The sequence below is a fragment of the Lytechinus pictus genome, chromosome 17 (assembly GCF_037042905.1).
Source record: "Lytechinus pictus isolate F3 Inbred chromosome 17, Lp3.0, whole genome shotgun sequence".
NCBI classification, from domain to species: Eukaryota; Metazoa; Echinodermata; class Echinoidea; order Temnopleuroida; family Toxopneustidae; genus Lytechinus; species Lytechinus pictus.
This window is the reverse complement of record NC_087261.1, coordinates 11,438,284-11,461,587: the sequence shown is the minus strand read 5'-3', so window position 1 is coordinate 11,461,587 and position 23,304 is coordinate 11,438,284. Positions and strand designations below refer to the sequence as shown.

The following is a 23,304-nucleotide window of genomic DNA, read 5'->3' as shown; positions in this document are numbered from 1 at the left end:
TTGTAAAGTATCATCAGAAACTCTAGTGCATCTTTTTTATTCTTGCCATGTCGTTAACCAATTTTGGAATAATGTTGGTACACTTTTTGCTTCACTAGATCTTCCTGATTTCCTCTCAGAAAGATATGTTCTTTTTGGTATCTGTAAGCCCCAAATTCCCAGAAATATATTTATATTGAACTTTCTGCTCCTGTCAGGTAAACAATATATTTTTAGATGTCGATGTGACGAAACAAAACCTACCTCCCCCATTTTTGTAACTTTATTTTATCATTTGAAACTGTTGAACATACCATAGCACAAAGGAAATGCAAATTAGAAAAACATGATGGCAAGTGGGCTATCATTCTGAATACTTTAAAGAGGCGATAAAGCAGAAGGCTGTTTTTGTTATGTTTATTTATTTTTTTATATAGGCCAAGTGCCTGATTTATTTTGTGTTGTTGTAAACAAACATATATGTTTTTTATTATATACTATTTTGTATGTTAGACATGTTTTTTTATATGCCAACGTCATCTGAACTTTTATATGTGATCCATTATATCATGAATGTTTTGTTATGTATATTTTGATGAAAAGGATCGATAAAACATGAATTACAAAAAAAAACTAATATATCTCATGGATTTCAACATCTCCGTCACTCCGTATCTCCATTTTCTCAGTTATTCCAGTATTCAGTATCTCCGTAATTTCAGTATTTCGGTATCTCAGTAATTTCAGTATCCTCACTCATCTCAGTAATGTCAGTATTTTTAGTATTCTCGGTAAATTCAATATTTTCCGTACCTCAGTAAAGTCAGTATTCTCACTCCTTCTCTAGATTTGTGTCGAGGAGCCCCCGAAACCTCTCGAGATTCATTCAGTCAATATTTCAGCACGGCCCTGCATGCAATAGTATATTTTAGGTTTGACACAACATTACTTCAACGCAGTGGACTAATAAACCAAACACTTTTAGGGGGCACAACGTACATCATATGGCAAATGTGGAGAAAAAAAATCTAAAAAGTCATCAAGAGCGAGCGAGAGAATTTTTATGCCTTTAAAGATGAAATCATAATACATGATAGATTTTGGCATTATATTGAGGAAATATAATATCACCATTTTCCTTTCATTTCCTTTAGTTTTTCTTAATTTTTCTCGGCCCCCGGTCCTTTTATATATATTCTTGTTTGTGGAACCATGAAGCCCCCCTGGCCTCCTACGCCCTCTGTACGCCAGTGCTTCAACGGAAAGATGTAAAGAGAATCATAAAAAGTAAGGGTGAAAGAACTGAGAAATTAACAGAAGTAAAAGAACGAGAAGCGCTGAACTTGAAACAAAGATTAACCATCATAAGGCGCGCCGGGCGGTGTGGTCCAATTCTTGTACCTGATTGGTCCATTCTCGGGGGCTTGGCCGACGTGATACCTACCGGATCGATCTATCATGATTAACTACGCAACAATCCATGTGTGTGGTGTTTTTCCATTCACTTGATTTGCCGGAAAAATTGTTGGTGTTGAGCTTTTCAGGAAAGAAGGGCACGTATCTGTTCAAGGAAGTTGGATTTATGTTGTATAAGAGATACTCATTTTCGGTAAGCTAAAACTAAGCAGTGCATTCAACTGATAGTGATACTGATAGCTGTTTAATTCTCTTAATTTTCTCGTAGTCGAACTCGAGCGCGAGTCGAACTCTGAATTCCGACATGGATCGCGACCAAAGCCCGAGCTCTGGGAGTCCCAGTGCCAGTGGGACGTTTCCCCGTGGTCTTGGGTGTACTGACCCGGTGTGTTCGCACACGTACTTGAGGAAATAATACCTGAATCTGATCCTGTCTGTTTTATTTCCTATGACCTATGTCTTAAAATCTATGAATCAGATAGCATAGATGAATGTGAAAAATGTTCTTATACTAGCACACCCATGGGCTCATATCATCTCGCGTGGGAAGGAATATCATTCATAATTAATAACGCGACACACAGGACACATCCATATAAACTAATACTATTCCCAGTTGTTGTGAATCCGGACAGGTTGTGTGTCCGGACGATCAATTTTAGAAAGTCATTTGGAAAAATTTACAAGCGAAGTTTCATCATTTTTTAGTACAGAATGTTAGGAAATATTATAGAGAACAAAATAGAAGATGATTACAACTATTGAATTCGTATTTTTTGTGTAATCCAAAGAAAAAAAAGAAGGTTTCAAAAATATAAAGTGTCCGGACACCGGACCCCCCATCCTACTGGGCTTTCGCCCACATAAAACATCACACATAATTAGGGATTTCACATTCTGCTATGACACTTACCCAATCATTTAGATCCTTCCGTGACTTCTCCTTGAAGTTTCTTCTAAAAAATATGTAGGCCTATATTTTCTTGATCTTTAGTGAAGATTTCACGGAGATAAAATTTGGTCAGCGCCGATATCAATTTTCGTCTAAAGAGGGCGCGCGATTTATATTCATATCAAAGACACAACAAGGGAAAGACTAGGCACCTACACTATTTTACACGCAAATTGACGCAGGTCATTACGCAAAGTCCGTGAAGTGTCCAATCTTTTCATTGTAAAGACTTTGGTATACCGTATTATTGATGTTAGTTATTAAAAGCCTGTACTGCTGGTTTCGTTCCAGGCACATATATTTTTTTCAATTTTTCTTTATTAGTCATCGTTTTAAATTAATTGCAGAAAAGTGTTATCATCGCCAATAATAATCTTGAATTATGTTTTTGAAGGTATTTCATTTATTGGTGCCCATAATTAGTAAATTAATCATAAGAATTGCGCATTCAAAGAATTTAGACACAGTTATAAAATTACCGAGGAGCTGAATCAAGGTTGTGAAATTTATTAGCGCCACCAACGGGCCTCCTTGTATTTCCGTAGAAGAGACAAGCGAAGTTACTTTCCAGGCCGAGGTAAGCGAAATTTGCTCTTTTTGACCGATTATTATATTCAAATTACATTTTAAATCTTTTAATGTATTGCTACTTACCGGAAAGAGCCCCGGTGAGTAGCGAGAAGGAGTTTCGGCAAATATTACTTCAGCAATGAAGCGATGTTTGCCGACTACTTCGAAATCAAGGGTCAAACACGGTTCGGTGTACGAGGTTAGTATATATACATGTATATACTAACCTCGTACTAGTGTGAGTGATACTAGCATGGATTTACATGTACTTTGCAACAATTGATCATTTGAATTTTTATGAACCTAATAAATTTCTAAGCTTGGAGTCGGACCTACCTCAGGCGAAGTTCGTGCAGGCTCTACTTCACTATCGCTACACTACGCTCCACCTACCCGAACTTCGGGACGGTGAACTCGATCAGATATTCCGAGTCACAAAGGGGGGATGGAAATTATGTTTCTTGTAAAAATTAGAGAAAAAAAATATAACGAGAAAGATAAATAACTTAATATCTTACTCTACACCCGTATTTCATTCCGCGTCCATCCTCTGGTTATCTTCAAAATTGGTGATTTTGGGCCAGTTTCGAATTCCTCACAGTCACACGTATAATTCATGGCCGATTTCTAAACATCGTATGCGCCTATCGAGTGGACCTTCCTAATACTTTAATAGCAACACTGATGTATGTTGCTGCCCTCTACGTTCGTTGCATGCAATGTTTTGAAATCGGCCGTGAATAATACGTGTGAGGAATTTGATACTGGCCCAAAATCACCAATTTTGAGGATAACCGGAGGATGGACACGGAGTGAAATAAGGGGGTAGAGTAAGATATTAAGTTATTCATCTTTCTCGTTATATTTTTTACTTTAATTTTTACAAGAAACATCATTTCCATCCCCCCTTTGTGACTCGGAATATCCGATCGAGTTCACCGTCCCGAAGTTCGGGTAGGTGGAGCGTAGTGTAGCGGTAGTGAAGTGGAGTGGAGCCTGAATGAAGCTTGGACCCAGTAATTACCACGTTACGTTAGAATAGATCTAAATTCTAATCAGATCTAACGTTAGACTAGTCTAGATCTACAGTAGATCTACATGCACTTGGACTTGAGTTGGACTTGGAGTTTGAGAGAGCTCGAGAGTGAAGACTTGGTCATGGAGATAGGAGGAAGTGGGAAAGAGTGAGTTACGGAAAATGGATAGGCCTAACTAACGTTAGGTGAGAGAAGAAAAAAAGGACAATCAAATAATTTCCCACCTCAACAATTCTGATAATTCAAGAATACAATCTTTGTCCGATACTTTGAATATTTAGCTAGACTAAATACATGTAAATTGTGCATTTAGTTTAATTTAGACCTATATTCATTTGCGGTCAGCTCTCAGGAGGTTTTTTTTTTAAGTGTTCTTTTTCTTCAGTTTAAAGTACAGACAGGGTCTTTGTTTTTGTTTGTAAACAGGTACTGTACTAGACCAAAAGTTTAGTCTTTGTTATTTGTTCCGCTGAACTCCGTTGGCTTCACTCACCAATTACAGAGACCGAAGTTCTTACTTGATCTGTACAGGGACTCAATGGCAGAAATTGCAAAGTTAAAAAGAACCCCCACAAACAAGTTTATTCTGATCATTATTACCAAAGTACATACCTATATTACGACAGCCGTATTTATATCGTACCCTTTACCTTATTTCTTATATTGCTGCCTGGAAAATGGTTAACATCAATTTCTTCATGAGATTCCAATCGTTTGTTGAAGCCTGTAAGCTGCGATCTTGGTTCTGAATATTCATGAAAGTGACAACAGACTCCACCCCTCGTCACTTACAGTGCCCGGATGTTTCCGTGAGATATATAGTTGTTGCTTGTGTTAAACAGGGTTGGCATGTTTTAAACGGTGTGTTTTAAAACATGTTTTAAAACGCGTTTTAAAACACCCGTTTTTTAAACAAAAAAACAGTGTTTTAAAACACCTCATAGACTTGTGTGTTATAAATTTGCATGGATATAATTTAGATGAAATTTTTTTTTGTACTTTAATTTTTTTAAGTGACGGTGTATTATTTTCTTCTAACTTACTAAAACTCTTTCTCAACACTACTCCTTTTGAACTTCTCTTTCTCTCCCCCCCTTATTCTCCCTTTCTCCATCGCTTTTTCATGTTTCTTTTCTCCCCGTTCAATTGTGCACATCAATTCATATTAAAAATATTCTCATTTTAACAAACAAATCTGAGTGTTGTGCTCGCTCTTTGGACAGGGAAAGAAACACTATCTAAAAGAAGCTCAAATACATGTACATGTAAGTATTACTTGAATGAAATGGAAGTGTTGCACAAGCATACAAATAGACTATAAAACTGACATCGTACTCTGTACATGTATGCCCGAAAGCAGGTGAAACTTCTTAAAGATGAAGAAAAGTATTTTGAACAGTATAAGATAATCAGCTATAGCAAACCTTAAAGGATTATAATCCCCCAAGAAAAATTTCAATTGAGTAAGAAGAGAAAAATCAAACTAGCATAATGCCAAAAATTTCATCTAAAATCAGATGTAAAATAAGAAAGTTATGACATTTTTAAGTTTCACTTAATTTTGAAAAACATTTTTATGCACATCCTGGTCGGTATGCAAATGAGGGGACTGATGACATCACTATTTCTTTTGTATTTCATTAAAGTTTTATTCCTCCCTGAACATATGGAACTACCATTGTTTTAATATTTTTTGGTTCAGTCATGTTGGTCATTATTGTCAAATCAGTAAAAACTGAAATTAGTATTAATCAAGCAATAAAAAACAACATAAATAGTGAGTGAGGGACATCATCGACTCTCATTATTTTGCATATCACTGAGTTGTGCATATAACCGTTTTGTGAAAAATAAATGAAACTTTAAAATGTCATCATTTTCTTATTTTATATCCGATTTTGATGAAATTATCAGTTTAATGCTTGTTTGATTTTTCTATATTGATTCAAATCAACATTTTTCTGGGGTAGACTTGACCTTTAACCCGAACAATCCCAGGGGACCTTAATGGCCCCCTCAAAATTTTTTATGATAAATCCATAAACATGACAGGGCCACGCCATATCATTCACGACTATTTTTTTTTATGCATTCATGGGTATGCGGTTATCACATTACACAATAAGTGCATGTCAGACCACGAATAGCTCAAAAACGTGATTTAATGTATAAAGCCAATACGAGTTCTCGCCATAATTTGTATCTATATTACTTATACTTTTAGTTAATAATTGGAAAATTGAAAAGTTTTTACTAGTAATTTCCATAAAAGACAAAGTAAAAAAACTATGCATAATAATTACTTTAAATAACAGTTAAAACAAACATTAAAAATCATTTTATACTGATTTTTTTTAGAATATGCATTTGATCAGAATTCCTCAATTGAAGAAAAAAATAAAGCAGGTCAAGGGCTTTATTTATAGATTTACACCCAAATTTGAATTTCATGCACTAAAATTGGCATAACTGATTCAAATGAAATAAAGCATATTGATTTAATGAAATTAAGCCTTGAAACCCCATAGTCTATAGATTATGCCTTTTCCTTCCATTGTGCAAATTCTTCTCCCCCCCCCCTTAGATTGACAAGACTCAAAATACCCTGGAACTACATGTATATGTACATATATGAGGAAACCTGATAAAATGTTAACTTTTTTTAGTCATTTGATTTCCATGATTTATTAATTTTTGGTAAAATATGAACTTTTCTGTTGGAAATTCAGTAACAAAAATTGTAGTCATCTCTTACTTACTCCAAAAATATATTTGAAACATCAAAAGCTTAAATCATACTGTATTAAGTGTATAGTTTAATTGATTAAACAGAAAATTGCGTTATTCATTGGGAAAAAAACGTTTTAAAACGATTAAAAACGTTTTAAAACAATAAAAAACGTTTTATTTGTTTTTTTAAATAAAAAACATTTTTTATTACAACCCTGCTTGTGTATGATCAACAAGCAATTCAACCCGAGATAGAAGGAATGATCTGATTGGCCAATGGTTTCGACCCAAAAGTTTTTCCATTGGCCATATGTTTGTGTATTATAACACTGTTGGATATACTGGAAGTTTACTACAGCCGAACTCGAAGTAAGGCACTGCCTTTTTTTCCTTTTAAGTGTATTTTTTCACGTTTTGGTGCTTTTAGGGCCAAAAGGAAATAATTAACTTTACTGGGATATAGTTCTTTTTATTAAAAATTTAGAATAAAGTGAAAAATCAAAGATCCCTGTGGGGGGGGGGGGGTTGCATTGCCAACCCCCTAATGGCAGGTTTTATCGAAAAAATCAATTACTAGCCATTTATTGCAGACTTCCCTTGGCCAGTCAAATAGTTGTCCATGCACATTTTAGGACCTACAACGACCAGTAAAACTTGCTGTTTTATGGGTATCACATAACTATTTTCAGGGCCCAGATTTAGAATGAGTTAATTGCAGTCACTATTAAACAAGGACCAATGACATTTTTCTCTAATTTTCCTGATTTTATCAAAACCAATTTATCATGCAGGTGAACTTCCCCTTTAATATCATTCGTCCCGTAGAGTAGAAAGCAGGATGTTAAATTAATTGATCACCGACCTAATGATCTTTGAAACACCAATGTGGTATATGACTGATACCATGAAGACATTATTCATAGGTTATAAATGGTAGCCTACATCACTTACAGACATGCCAACCATTCCCTTTTTAGAGTATTTGTTTCTTGTTTTTGCTATGAATACACCAATACTTCTTTGTATGATTTGTTACTTTTTTAAATTAATTTCTGATCATGGAGTACATGTAATTGTATGTATTATACACAGCGCTTGACACTAGCGCCGGTCCAACAGTCCCAGACCAGTAAAAATCACTGTTGAGCCAGTAACTTGTTGCATGAAAAGAACAAGTAAATTCTCGCCTACGAGCACATGTTTAAAAGGGTGAATTATCAAGTTTTCAAGTAGAGTCATTTCACATGTTTTTTCACCGATCTCACTACAACAGGCGATTGTGATGTTGAGCCAAATTTTTAAAAATACTCTTTTTTTAAGCAAAAAATACTTTTTTTTCCTTCTAAGAATACTTTTTGTTGTTGTAGAAGGTTGGCAGGTCTGTACTTTCCATGTGTCTGTGTAGACTGATCTACTCTCTGCACCCCTAATTTATCGCTTGAGATCTGAATTAGCCATAGTTCTCTTACACACTTGCTGGTATGCCGATAATGATCTTATTCAGAAGATAAAGGAATTATGTTGGAGTATTGAGTTTTTTAATTGAAAAACGATTTTGTGCAAGTTTGTGAAAAAAATCAATCAGTCTCTACTTACTTTTTTGATAATGATATCAAAATTAATTTGACTTTTTAGAGAGTTCATGTATATTTTGTCTTCCATTGTTTTCCTTTCTTTTTGGTACAAGTTTTTTATTTGAATGATATTGTTATTAGTTTATTCAGTTTGGCAGTATATTGATGATTTTAAATTTTGTAGTTTGTACAGTGACTTAATTTATACAAGTTTACATTATCATTTGATTTGATTTATCATTATTTTGTGTATTGTATTTATTACCGGTACCCTTTTTTGTGTGCTTGGGGGGCTGATTCTGCACTTCATTAAAAAATAATTACAAACATATATATGTTTGTATACATTTATATCTACACATACAGTATGCACATGTACTACATGAAATCACTCAAGTGCGATCTGGATGTGATATATTCTTCATGATTTCCAGGAATTAGTAATTCAATCCTAGGGTATTGTTTTGCTTTTATTTCCAACAGCCATGCAGGATGAGGAAAATCCTGTTCTTGAAAGCAAAATCAGTTTTACAAAACTTTTTTTATCGATCTGGAATAGTCTCTGTATCAATATCCGTTTATGTTCTTCATTACGCGTTTTTCAAATATATTATAAGCCATAAACATATTTTCTCAATATCATCCCTAAGTTATATTTTTGTAAGCTCTTTGAGAGCAGAATTTACTTATTTGTCATTGTAAAGTGCTTTGAGCATGATCATGTTAATGGAAAGCTCTATATAAATATTCAATGTATGTACATATCATAATCATACAGTCTCAAGTGTTATAAATACATGTAGTAATAATGTATAGGACTTTTTTATGTCTGCAAAAAGGGGATTTTTGATTGTGGTGTGCAAATAAACATTATACATGCTTGATACTACTAAATTAAATGGCTTTTGAAGAATTTTAATTAATTTTTTGGAATGTTCACTCTTTGCATGTACCTGTTACATTTGTAAGCCTGCACTAAGTAAATAATCCAACTTGTAATGTTTAATCAACCAATGTTTACAGAGTATACAAGATCCAATTCACATTATTTGCACAAAGACCTTTATAGCCACTGCTGTACCAATTTAGTTTGTAAAGTTTGTAATAGTTTATTTATCTAGATACTTATCAATCAAACATTTCAAACATTGCATTCTTTGGTTAAAAAAAAAAAAAAAACATACACTGTAGAATAAAACACTACCATGTGCAATTGTACAGAAATATTGCATATGAATTATATGTTTCCATGAATATTGTTACAACCTGCAATTTTATTTTTAATAATTGAAAAAAAATATATTGACTGAATCTCTTCCTAGATATCAATCTGCAGACAGGATGACATCAACGATGTGGAGGTCGGCACTGCGAACGTTTACCAAAAAGATTATCCACACCAACAGTGTGAGGGCACCCCAGATCCGGTTCCTTTCAGGGTCTTCTGCTTTTTGTCAGTCCTACATGTACTCCCCGATCGGTAGTCTAGACCAACCTAGAATTCTTATTACAGGTGAGATAGATTGTGATGAATGGCAGAAGAAAGGTTTGTGAAGTAAAAAGAGAGCCCTTTTGAGTGATTCCAAATTCTATGCAATGTTTACGATACTGTATGTTTTGTCTGAGTAATAATTCCCATGTCTGTGCTAATGTGGTAACACAAAATTTCTTGCTGCTTACGCAAGTCCACTTCTTTCTGCCATGATTCCTGATGTTGCTATGACATCTTGTTATTTTCTTATAATTTGACCTGGTCAGATACTTTTGTCGTCATATCGACTTTAATAGTAGATCTATATGATATGGCTGTGAAGTGATGTTTGATAAGCCTACTGCCTCGTGTGTTCAACAAATAAACACTGTAAATGCTATTCATCTCCAATATCAGTATTTATGCACAAAGTTATCAATGAAGGCATGCATTGACCGGGGGGGGGGGGGGGGGGCACTAGTTGAAGTATAATTTTCCAATTGAATTTGGTAGAGTTGTACAGTAGTCTTGTGGAGAGGATTTTCCTACATTGCAGCACATCCCTAGCATTTTCCTTGTGCATTACATGTGTATCTCCAAGTGAATTCTGCTGTCATTAAAAGGGATGGTCCAGGCTGAAAATATTTTTATCTAAATAAATATAGTAAAATTCACAGAGCAAAATGCTGAAAATTTTATCAAAATCGGATAACAGATAACAAAGTTATTGAATTTTAAATTTTATCAATATTTTGTGAAAAAGTTATATGCACATCGTCATGAATATTCATTAGGTGGGCTGATGATGTCACATCCCTACTTTCCCTTTTCTTATATTATTACATGAAATCATAATTGTTTCATTTTTCATACATTTGTAAATGCTGTGTCTCCATTATAATGAAATAAGTTGCGGCAATAAATAACTAATGAATAAACCTAATTTAATATAATAAAACACAAAAGAACAAGTGGGGATATGACATTATCAGCTTACCTAATGAATATTCATAAAGACATGCCTAGAGCTGTTTCACCGGAATAATGCAAATCTTTGAAAGTCAATAACTTCGTTATTTGTTATTCGATTTTGATCAAATTTTCAGCATTTTGCTCTGTGAATTTTACTCTATTTATTGAGATATAAATATCTCCAGCCTGGACCATCCCTTTAAAGTTCCAAGTATCCAATCATTCCCTATAATAGTTGTATCCAATTTTTTATCAAATTTGCAGGGGGTCTTGGTCAGCTCGGTCAGGGGTTAGCGAAGGTGCTGAGAAAGAGATACGGTCGAGACAATGTTATTCTGACGGACATCGTTAAACCTCCCAGGCACATTGTGGATGCAGGTTGGTCACTTTTGTTTGGAAATAAATTTTGCCGTTTCTCTGGATGTCCTACAAATGCAAAAAAAATGTATGTGGATGAAGAAAAAATAAAATGAAATTGAGAAAATTAATCCATTTCCAGTGCATTATAGAAGTGCTGTTCATGAATAAAACTAGCCATTTAAAGTGGCTAAATGTGAGAAGTCATGGAGAAAGCAGGCATTGCTTGGATTAGATTTGATATGGAATAATCCATTCTATATGATTTAATGCACAGGGTTTAAAATATTGCACTGTGATACATGAACCCGTAGAACTTACATGTACATGTACAAGCAATGACAAGTGCGCTCCCAGACAAAGCCCAAAGAGGTGTTATGTAATTGGTGCTGGTATGGCTAGATTCTTCTGTAAGATGATAGTCTCACCAACCAGCTGATGTACTAGTATACTGTGTACAATTGTTGCAAAATGTTAAGTTTACATGTATGTGTGATTAAATTCATTAATGAATGTCTGTCCTCCGTTCATTGTAGATGAACACACCACGACTACATGCTATTTTTTTATACAGCAAAATTCAAATTAAGTCACAATTGTAGCTGTCTAGTGCAGAAGCCAAACCAGAATTGACAGGGGCAGTTGTATTTATCAAATTCTCTCAAGGACTTTCTGTGCTGAAAGCATTGTATAATATCTTCTGCTTGAAGTCAAATTTTCAAGGTGACCACTTTGAATGGATATGAAACCAAATTAAATTTTTGATACATATAAATCGTAAACAAAGAAACTTAGAAACACCTGCATGCACAAACTTAATTGTACATGTGAGTTTTTAAAGTGAGAGCTGGAAGCAGTGAAGTTGTTACATTCATGAGCGATTTTCTGGTATTTTTTCTTTGAATCCCATTGTCATACTTCATTGCATTTGCACTTTACTGTATGTAAAAGAAATAAAAGAGAGCAAACGAAAAGCTTTTGGATAATTTTACGGTTCCATGGCATTTGCTCCGGTGACAATCGCTCCGATGGAAAATCTGCATAAAGGCAGAGCCAAACATGAAAGCTATAACCTGCAACAAAACCCTTATCCTTATATTTACATTGTTCTGAAGTCTGAACCAATAAACTCTATTTCAGTGCTAACTCTAACCCTATGCTCTCAGAGATATGAAGATGGGAGCAATTTTCGCCGGAGCAAATGTTGTGTCATCAATTTTACAAACCAGACGTTGCATTTTGAAGTCAACAGGGTATTGTGATCAACTTCTAAAGAATTTATTATAATCACAGCCAAGATTATCATTTAAAGATATCCACTGATGAATACTTGAAAAAGAAAAAGTGAATATGCTGTCGTTTCGAGCACACACATGTATGCTCCTGACGAAGGGCAACGCATATGTTCTCGAAACGTTGAGAATAAAAGTTCTTTTAAGAGCCATTATCAGAAAGATAAACCAACATTCCTTTTCAGGACTAACTTACTGTACATGGTGTAACCGCAAATCTCACCATCCAATAATGATAGGGAAAAAAGAAAGAAAAAAAGAAAAATAAAGGCAATTAATGGTCTTCAGAGTTTATAGGAAAAACAAATCTACTTGATGAATGACCATCCATGCACTTTTAAAGATACTTGTGTGCTTGGTTTCACCTAGCATTGAAAATATTACATGTATTTGTTTGTATTCTTGCAGGTCCATATGCTTTTGTTGATGTACTGGATTTTAGGAATCTCCAAGAGATAATCGTCAATGAGAGCATCGACTGGATGGTTCATTTTAGTGCAGTCCTAAGTGCTGTTGGTGAACAGGTAACCAGTGCTTAACCCTTAGTTAACTGGGGGACTACACAGCCAAGCAAATTTTTTATACTGCGGTGCTTGTATACTTTTTATTTACAGTTAATAGTTTTGCACATCTTATGAGATTTTGTGAAAATCAGTCACACCATTTTTGTCTCGCCTGCATAGCAGAGCGAGACTATAGGCGCCGCTTTTCCGACGGCGGCGGCGGCGTCAACATCAAATCTTAACCTAAGGTTAAGTTTTTGAAATGACATCATAACTTAGAAAGTATATGGACCTAGTTCATGAAACTTGGACATAAGGTTTATCAAGTATTACTGAACATCCTGCTTGAGTTTCAGGTCACATGACTAAGGTCAAAGGTCATTTAGGGTCAATGAACTTAGACCATGTTGGGAGAATTATTTTCAAAATCTTAACCGAAGGTTAAGTTTTTGAAATGACATCATAACTTTATATGGACCTAGTTCATGAAACTTGGGCATAAGGTTAATCAAGTAGTAGTGAACATCCTGCTCGAGTTTCAGGTCACATGACCAAGGTCAAAGGTCATTTAGGGTCAATGAACTTTGGTCAAGTTGGGGGTATTTGTTGAGTTACTATCATAACTTTGAAAATTTATGGATCTAGTTCATGAAACTTGGACATAAGGTTAATCAAGTATTAGTGAACATCCTTCCTGAGTTTCATGTCACATGGCCAAGGTCAAAGTTCATTTAGGGTCAATGAACTTTGGCCAAGTTGGGGGTATTTGTTGAATTACCTTCATAACTTTGAAGGTTTATGGATCTAGTTCATAAAACTTGGACATAAGAGTAATCGAGTATCACTGAACATCCTGTACGAGTTACAGGTCACATGACCATGGTCAAAGGTCATTTAAGGTCAATGAACTTTGGCCGTGTTGGGGGTATTTGTTGAATTACCATCCTAACTCTGAAGTTTATGGATCTATTTCATAAAACTTGGGATATAAGAGTAATCAAGTATCACTAAACATCCCCTGTGAGTTTCAGGTCACAAAACCAAGGTCAAAGGTCAGTTAAGGTCAATAAACTTAGGCCATGTTGGGGTAATTGTTGAATTGCCATCATAACTTTGAAAGTTTATGGATAGAGTGAATGAAATGTGGACATGGGTGTATTTGACAAGTCTTAAGTCACCGTTCAAATGTCATCTATGGTCAATGAAGGTGGTATTATGTCATTATATGAATGGTGTTTTTGTGGATGATTATTTTATAGTAGTTTTCAAAGTTAGCACTGCTGCTATATTAAATTGCGTAATGCAGGCGAGACTGCCAGAGGCGTTCCACTTGTTTTTTTACTTTGCTGGTTTAGATGGATTTGTATTATGCTGTCTGTGATCGCAAAAGGGTCCCAGACAAATTTCTTCGAAAAAACAATGAAAAACAAGTCAAAAACAAAGTTCCCGATATGTAACTGTACCAGATTTAGATCAACGATGATAAAGTGACAATCTTGGTTTTACAAACTTAATTCTGAAATCAGTGTTTACTGCAAATACTTTCATTTATCTTGAACATATGTTTCAAGTATTTAAGACCCATTCACTATTAAGTAACTCCTTTTATTGACATATTTTTTTATAGAATGTTCCATTAGCCATCAAAGTCAACATCCAAGGCCTTCACAACGTGATGGAGCTTGCCAAGATGTATGAACTCCGCATCTTCTGTCCCAGCACCATCGGTGCCTTCGGGCCGGAGTCGCCCCGTGAGTTGACCCCTGACCTGACCATTCAGAGGCCCAGGACAATCTACGGGGTGGCAAAGGTCCATGCAGAACTCTTAGGAGAGGTAAAGATATTCTTTTTGATTGATGGACTCATTGTGTTCAATTCATTCCAAGTAACATTTGAACAACCAGGTCAATACTAGTCTGCTGTGCAAACCCGTCACTCGAGTTAAGGGTCTGAATGTGCAGCCTACTCATGCATTGTGTACTTAAGGTCAGTTTTGTATGTGCTAGTTTTTGCGTGGAGACACACTTGCTGATCAAAGTTTCAATCAGGGTCTGTGCCTGCAGACTAGGTCAATACAGCAATAAACCTGCAAAAATTGACACTTTGGTTTCATTTTGAAAAAGTAGCCCTTCTATTTCTAATTTACCGTAGGTCTCTGACTGCTCTGATTATGATTTAACCTCCTGAACCAGTATGACATGATACTGTCTCCCCTTCTCTCCCTTTCTCCTTCATAGTGTTACTATCAAAGGTTTGATGGAAGACTTCATGGCCCGAACTCACAAAGGTGGTTTGAAAACCCACGGTTGAATCCATGGGTTATGCTGATTTCCTGTATAAATTATGCTTATATTAGCGCGTATCGGGCGCGTGTATAAAAAATGTCCAATGCTGATGCGCGCTTTTGTCACAGTGCGCCAAATAGACGCCTGATACCATGGTTAGATACGCTATTTTATTCATGAGTCCACTGTTTTATGAGTGGACTCATTAATTCAAAACAGTGGACTTATGAATAAAATAGCGTGGATAACCTTGGCAACAGGCATCAATTTGGCGCACTGCGAAAAAAGCGCACATCAGCATTGGACATTTTTAATATATGCGATAAAATAAGCGTAATTTATACAGGAACTCTGCATAAACCATGGACTCATCCGTGGGTTTTCAAAACCACCTTTGTGAATTCTGGCCCATGTCTCTGACTCCTCATTTTTTAAATGATGTAACAATTTGAACCACTTTGACATGATAATGTCCCTTTTCCCTCTTCTTCGCAGTATAACCATCATAGGTTTAGTGAAGACTTCAGCTCTATGAATGCTCTTATAAACCTTCTGAATCACTTTGACATGATTATCTTTTTTCTCTTGTCCTCCTTCATAGTATTACCATCATAAGTTTAGTGAAGACTTCAGATCTCTGGCTGCTCTTATTAAATCAAATGTCATAACCTTCTGAATCACTCTGACATGATTCTCTTCTCTCATCACAAGTTTGCTGAAGACTTCAGCTCTATGAACACTATTCTCACCATCTGTATCATTTCATGTGACATGTGATTATATTTTTCTCTTGATCTCCTTCATAGTATTACCATCATAAGTTTGGTGTAGACTTCAGATCTCTGAGGTTACCAGGGGTCATCTCTGGGGACACCGCCCCAGGAGGGGGTACGACAGGTAAATACATTGAAGCCCTTTAGAGGGGGGGGGGGGCACTCCCGTAGCAAGGTGGACTCTGTGCTTGTTTACTAATGTGCATAAGAAGGGTTGTTTTTCATGATTATGCGATGTATGTACATGTATAGTAAAATTGGTGTAAAGTTGCCAAAATCAAGAAAAAGGTTATACTCTTATTGATGCCCCTCTAATTGGCTGAAGAGATTTATTTTTCCCACTTGATTTGATTTATTGATTTCTGGTGGATGTTTCTTAAAGCTGTTCGTAAGATACGAATGACTTTACGCACGACTTGTGAACCTTTCTTGTGTGCTATGTGATATCCCTATGTATAATTGATTTATGACCTAAGAATATGTTCCAGTGGTGCGTAAAGTTTTGCATAACTTATAGATTTAAGAAACATAATTCTTATTACCTCTAATACCATCCTATACTATCCAGATTATGCTGTGTCCATATTTGACCATGCTCTTCAGTCCGGCCACTTTGACTGTTACCTGCGTTCAGACACCGTGCTCCCCATGATTTACATCAAGGATTGTCTCCGAGCCATCGTTGAGATGCTGGAAGCTCCGGAGGAGTTGCTAAGGTTACGGACCTACAACATCAATGCCATCAGCTTCAATCCGGAGGAGATAGCGGAAGCCATCAGGAAATACATCCCAGAGTTCACAGTGGACTATAGACCAGATGACAGACAGAGTATTGGTAAGATGACAAACCTGGTGGGTGTTTCATACAGTTTTGTAGCTAGGTGTTGTGGCACGTTGGTTAAGTCTCTTGACTCTGAACCATAAGGTCTGGGTTCTAATCCAACAACAGCACTTGCTTCCCTTTTGCAAGGCAACTATATAGATTTGCCATTAACCATGGTGAAGTAAATGGAATTCCTTTAATGCTTTAGTTTTTAAAATGTAGCAAGAATAACCCAGTATAAATGTGAAGTTGAATCATTTATTTCCAAACCTTATTGGTTGATTAAACATTTATTTTTTCTACTTTTTCTAGCGGACTCATGGCCCAAACGCCTTGACGACACCCAGGCAAGGCAGGATTGGAACTGGACCCACAGATACGACATGGATGCCTTAATCCAGGTCATGTTAGAGGTCGTCAGCAAGCGTCTTGGGATCTCGACATCGACGACCACCACAACGAAAGCTACTGGAGTGCAGTGATTTAAATTGAAATATTTATTCACTTCTTTGGTGAGAAGTCTTCTGCATAAAGTATTTTAAAAAGTTTTGCAGATATATAATGACTTTTCATCGTTTAATACAAAGCAACTGGGACTTGCCACTAATGTAATGACTATGATGACTGCCGCAGTGGAAATCAAGTACATGTATGTGCAGAAGATCGAGGAGTTCGTCATATGTGAATAATATGAAGAAGTATATTTTTACATGGTAGAAATCAAAGGAGAAATGAAAGTTGTGCACTTATTGCTCTTTCTTTTTATACACTTCTGTACAGAATATTGTAATATAATATTTAACAGGGTGAATAGGTGTAATCAGAATTATAGTTCATCTACCGTCAGTGGTGTCAAGACCAGGTGGATGTTTTAGAAAGCTGTTTGTAAGTTAAGAGCGGCTTTAAGAATGACTGGTGAACCTATCTTACGCGCTAAATAATCAGCAATGAACATTTAATGGTGAATATGATTTACCACAAGAAAGGATCACCAGTCGTTCTTAAAGTCACTCTTAATCTTATGAACAGCTTTATGAAACGGCCCCCAGTCCTTGGAGAGTTTCAGCAGACAGATTGTTTTAGACAAAACAAATACAATAAATTAAACTTATATTTTGTAGCTATAATATGATTGTGAGTGAATTCAATTTATCATGATAGTTCAATATCTAAGGGATTGAAGGAGGATCTTAAGGCCTCTGAAATTTTGTGTGATTATCGACAATTAACAGTCTAGTTCAATTATTTAAACAAATTATTGAAAATTGACTCATCAATCTTGGCCTCTTCGGACAGTTGGTGATGACATGATTACTAAAGAGATGCCACGACCGCACTATGGTCTAGATTTTGGTAGCTGTAAGAAATGATTTCAATGGAAAGTCTTTGAAATCAATGCTGTATATATTGTCATAGATAGATCTAGTAAGTTATAATATAGTTTACGTAGAGCAATGTATTGAAATATGTAATCTAGGCTGAAAACGGAGAATGCTGAAAATTGTCAGTTGGTGGTCAAGTGTACAATTATTTATTAAAAAATACAGTGTCTGTAGATATGTCATGCTTACAGGTATTTCTATTCATTTCATGGAATCATTTGGCACAGAATTTTAGGAATACCTGGATAGCAATATTGAAAAATTCTGTTCCAACTCCTTTTGAGTTTAAAATGCACCTGATTGTTTTTGTTGATACAGTATTCAACATTTATAATTGATACCACCAATTTGTTTTGTTTGAATTGTAGACATGTTTTACAGGTACACCTTGTTTCTTGTTTGCATAGTTTGTTTTCATAGGTTTGCATCTGTGGGGAAAGTATTCATATCTTCTATTTATGCAGGATTTTTTTTTTGTTTTGTTCTAGTGTGTGCAATCTGCAATATGTCAGCAACAGTGGTCTTTTCATTTTTATTTCGACGTTATGACTTAATTTCTAGCTCACAAAGTTTGATATAGCTGGGAGATAATTGGGCTCAATAATTACGAGGTTTATACAATCTCCGATTAATCTCCTGTTATTAAACATAATTATGCGCTTGTGTATACATTTCCAAGGATTATTTGTAGTTTTGTGAAGAATGATTACCGGAATGATTTGATTCATCTGTCATTTAATTGGTTAATCAAAATGAGAATCTTTATCCCATCTTAAACTATATTTATCTTAAAATGGGGCTAAATAAATCTCATGCTTGACATTGTTGCACTTGTACTCATCAAGAGCAGGCACAAGATTGAACAGAAGATAAAATATAACAAAAAATAAAGATGGAAGCTGAATGGAAGATTGCATTTGTTCTTGATAATTCCAAGTTGAAAAATGTCAAGCATGTATGTAATCAGCTCCATTTTTAGATTCTGCGATACCAACTCTTTATCCACATTCATATTTATGTGCTCTAAATTATTCAGCATTAGCATACCTTTAAAATGCATCAGATTTTCACCATCTCATCTTATTTATATCTTTTTAAGATTTAACTTATTCTTAACTTATTCAGACACAGGGTATTCAATAATTGAAAGAAAAATACACAAGAGTCTTTTACCTAGCAGTTGATGCAAATAGCTTTGTTAATCATTTTCATCTTTCCAGTACTTTGTAGTAGTATGGTGTATATTTATAATCATCTACGAGTGCTTGTATGTAGTTGAAATTGATTATTTATTCTTCATCCATTAATTCACCAGACTACTGACACCGTTTCATTTAACTTGTTATCAATAACATGCCACAAACTTCTGTTATATGCTACTGAAATCATGACTTTTGATTGGCTAAGATAATATTTGTCAAAGAATTCATGTTCTTTTATGAAAGCAACCTTCATGGAACTGTCTCCTTTCCGTGCACATCTCAGAGTGTACATGTATTTTTAAGCTTTGTCAGAAAGAAGATGAAAAGGAATTTGAAATTATGCACATATAGGGAGGTATTTCAAGAAGCTTGCAAGTTAAGCTTAGGATTTGAAATTAATTAAATGTCAAGGAGGCTGTTTCACAAAAAAGTTTGTGACTAAAGTCATGTTTCAAGTGCCAATGTGCACATGATATTCATTAGTTTATTGATATATGCACTGTAATGTGCATCTACTGAGTACGATCTGATCAATACAGTGATGTTTAATATATGGGAATGTAGATGCAATTAATATTCACATTTAATTTTTTGTGACACCCACCCCTGTAATTAGTCACGCGTCAACATCTTGCAACAGAAAGCAGGGATGATTTACTTTGTAGTGAAAGTTGAATAATGTAACTTGTTACTTTAGAGTTGATGTGGTAATCAATTGGGAAAAAAAAGAAAATATGCAAAGGCCCCTTCTGAGGTAATTTGTGAATACACTGTGTTACTAAAATATATCTTATTATTCTCATTGCTGTTTTTTATGAATGTGTATTGTTATTCCGCAGCTTACAAACTCCTTAACGTTCAGCTGAGACCATGTGTTCTTTTGAGAGTAGTATTGAATATGTCTTTTTGTATTATAGTTATTATTTTGTATCATTGTTTTTCTTACATGATGTCCGTATACATGGAAGTATATGAATGTGTTCATGATAAAGCTTATTCATGTTTCTCATTATATTCGTGCAAACAAAATGCTAAATCACACCGAATTATTCAATAAAAACATTTTTCATTCTAGGAATGGTCTTTAAAAAAACAGTGCATAATCAGTGGCGTACGTGGGAAACAAGGGGGCATATGTGCAGGGCCTCACGTAGCGGTTTGGGGAGGGCACCCCCCAACAAAAAAATAAATACAAATAAATAAATGAAAAAAGTAATAATGATAACAATGGAAATAGAGGCAACAAAGATATAAAACGAGAAGAGGGGAAAATATAAAGTTATGATGAACTCCAAAACAAGCCATATGCATCAAGTTTTGAAGGAGTCTAATTTCAGGGGCACAACTTTAGAGCGCTTATCCATAGCACTCTAGATACGCCACTTTAGAAAACTTTATTTGACAGACTCCACACATATTCTAGAAAGGCTGATGTTGCTTTTATTTTGTTGAATAATTAAATATTATATTTTGTATTCATTTCATATATTAATGTGATTTTAGTTTTTGTAATAATTGCAGTTGAGAGAATAGCAGCATTATTTGATTTTCAGAACGGTCATGGTGCCAGTTTCATAAAACTTGATTGTAATAACAGTTTAAAGCTACTGAAATTAGTCAATTTGATTGGCTGATAGTACAAAGTCTTTGTGAAACAGGACCCTGGTTTGTGTTCTGTAGATACTTTACATTTAATTTTGAATATTGAGTGTGCGGTTTACATCTTTTGATAAATATGCCTGTAAGTGTGAAAATGATTTTATTATGTACATATGCCCTGACATATTATGTACATGTATGTGACATAAGTGTTTGTCTACTATTTTTTTTAAAATCTATGTGAGGAAAATGGATGCTTATGATATCAACAAGTACTTAGTTAATTAAAATTCTCACAATACTGGGACTTTGTTCAAGCCTTTTGTGTTGCAAAATAGAGTTATTCATCAGCATTTTTGATCAGCAATTTTGATCATCAGTTTTCAATTGTTTTGTGTGTGCTTTAAGTTTTACATACCGGTATTAACCTATTTATTGCCTGAGCACTTTTATAGTATCATGTCACTTATATACTGTTTGAAGAAATAAAAATGGAATTTAGTCGCTTATATCCTGTCTGAAGAAATAAAAATGGAATTATATTTATTTAAATGCAAGATACTTGATAGGGATGATGATGATAACAACAATGATAATAATAGTAACAAGTCAACATTATATGGAACCTTCCCAATTTTTTTGTCTGCTCCTGTACCCCTCCAAAAGTTAATTTATACATCGAGCATATCTGGGCTTCATAGATTTCTGCCACCGATTCATGACAATAAGTGTTTTTTTTTGTCTTGCTCAAACAGCATCACAACAGGTTGGAGTAATATGGTATCACATATTATATGGAAAAAAAGAACATTTTTAAATTGAAATTTCAATTTAAAATTTTAATATACAGATGTACAGCCTTTTTGTTGGTTTAATCAGAATATCGTTTATTTTGACATGAGACTGTTTGTATTATTTGAATTTATTCGTCTATTTACAGCATTGTACATAATCCATGCATGCCGTGTGAGGAGATATTTGATTGCAAGTTTATTTTGACAATTCTTTATTTTTGTAATATAGATATTTTATGATAGTTGGAGAAGGGGAAAGGGGTGGGGGAGGCTTGCTTTCGCTGGAGCCATATGCATTTGTTTTATATGTAGGTCTACAGATCTACATGTGCCAAGTGTACCTTTGCACAAGTTTATACAGCAGACTATGGTTGTTTTGGTGTTTTTTTTTACCCAACACAACACGTGTTGCATACCTTCCAACTTTTTTCAAATGAAAAATCTTACTGAAACAAAGTAAAAATCTTCTTTTGGGGCAATTGCTCACAAGAGGAATACATATAGTACTTAAGAAAATCTTACCTCTGCTTTTATTTTACTGTTTTGAATTGAAAAAAAAATCTTATTAAATCTGATAATTCTTTCAGATTGGCAAGTATGTTATGGTAGAAATTGAAAGAAAAAAAAACCTTTATAAATCTGTGATGATTATCTGATGATTTTTTGTAAAACCTTCATCTGTATGTTTTTGTCATTTCCTTGTTTATGTTAAAATCAAAATGTGTGGCTGAACTTTACCCTAGATGACATACAGAATATATCCATATTGGGACTGAATAAATTATTCATTGTATTATTTGCTCCTGTGAAATACTGGATTCAACTTGTATACCAACAAATCCATTTTGGTTCTAATGTGAGCATGAATTTTTCACAACTCATTTAGAAATACACATATTTGCAGAATCAGGGCATCTTGTTAAAGCTTTTATACTTTATGTTCATGCATACCACTGTTTTATAGCTCTAATTATGTAGTGGACTTTACCCCATTTTCTTTCAATCTTGAAATGTTAAGATTTTCTTCAACAGCAAGATGTGGATAAAATATGATTATTAACTATGCAGGGTTTTAGATAATGGGCGCTGGTTTGTTTTAATTGTTATATACTATATAGATGAAAATTGCATTAAATGGGAGAAAATGGTCAATGCATATTCATGAGTGTTTTTTTATAATTTTTATTCAAAACGAATTTAAATCTTTCATGTTGCATGGAATTATACTAGTTAACAAGAGTGTCGCTAAGGCGAGCACATAATACGCCCGTCTGTAACGTGGTAAATGGAGATATTGGTCAAGCAAGAAAAGTGGAAGATGGCAACTTCACCTTTGACCTTCTGACCTCAAAACCAATAGAATTGCTAGGATCTATGTTAGTATAATACACACCAAATTATATGAGCCTAGGTTAAGTTCAACTAAAGTTATCACGTTAACAAGGACTTCAGAAGGGTAAGATGAAAATATGTCACTGTGATCTTGACCTTTGGACCTCAAAATCAATAGGCTTCCTGGGATCCATGCTAGTATCATACACACCAAATTATATGATCCTAGGATAAGATAAACTAAATTTATTGTGTTTACAA

At 34.7% G+C, this 23,304-nt stretch overlaps 1 protein-coding gene across 1 annotated transcript; it reads left to right on the top strand.

Moving 5' to 3' along the window:
• Window positions 1-1,429: 1,429 nt before the first annotated feature.
• LOC129279784 (L-threonine 3-dehydrogenase, mitochondrial-like) lies at window positions 1,430-22,863 on the top strand. Its single transcript, XM_054915844.2, has 8 exons — window positions 1,430-1,588; window positions 9,581-9,771; window positions 10,966-11,079; window positions 12,759-12,874; window positions 14,481-14,687; window positions 15,945-16,035; window positions 16,480-16,746; window positions 17,047-22,863. Exons 2-8 carry the CDS (start codon window positions 9,600-9,602, stop codon window positions 17,214-17,216), a joined length of 1,137 nt encoding a protein of 378 aa, XP_054771819.2. The 5' UTR covers window positions 1,430-1,588; window positions 9,581-9,599; the 3' UTR covers window positions 17,217-22,863.
• Window positions 22,864-23,304: the final 441 nt, after the last annotated feature.

Excerpts from the sequence above, each read along its gene's own strand:
- LOC129279784 (XM_054915844.2), top strand. The coding sequence starts at position 9,600 with ATGACATCAACGATGTGGAGGTCGGCACTGCGAACGTTTACCAAAAAG. Across the intron at positions 11,080-12,758 it reads CAGGCACATTGTGGATGCAG|GTCCATATGCTTTTGTTGAT; the intron begins GTTGGTCACTTT and ends GTATTCTTGCAG. Across the intron at positions 16,747-17,046 it reads AGATGACAGACAGAGTATTG|CGGACTCATGGCCCAAACGC; the intron begins GTAAGATGACAA and ends TACTTTTTCTAG.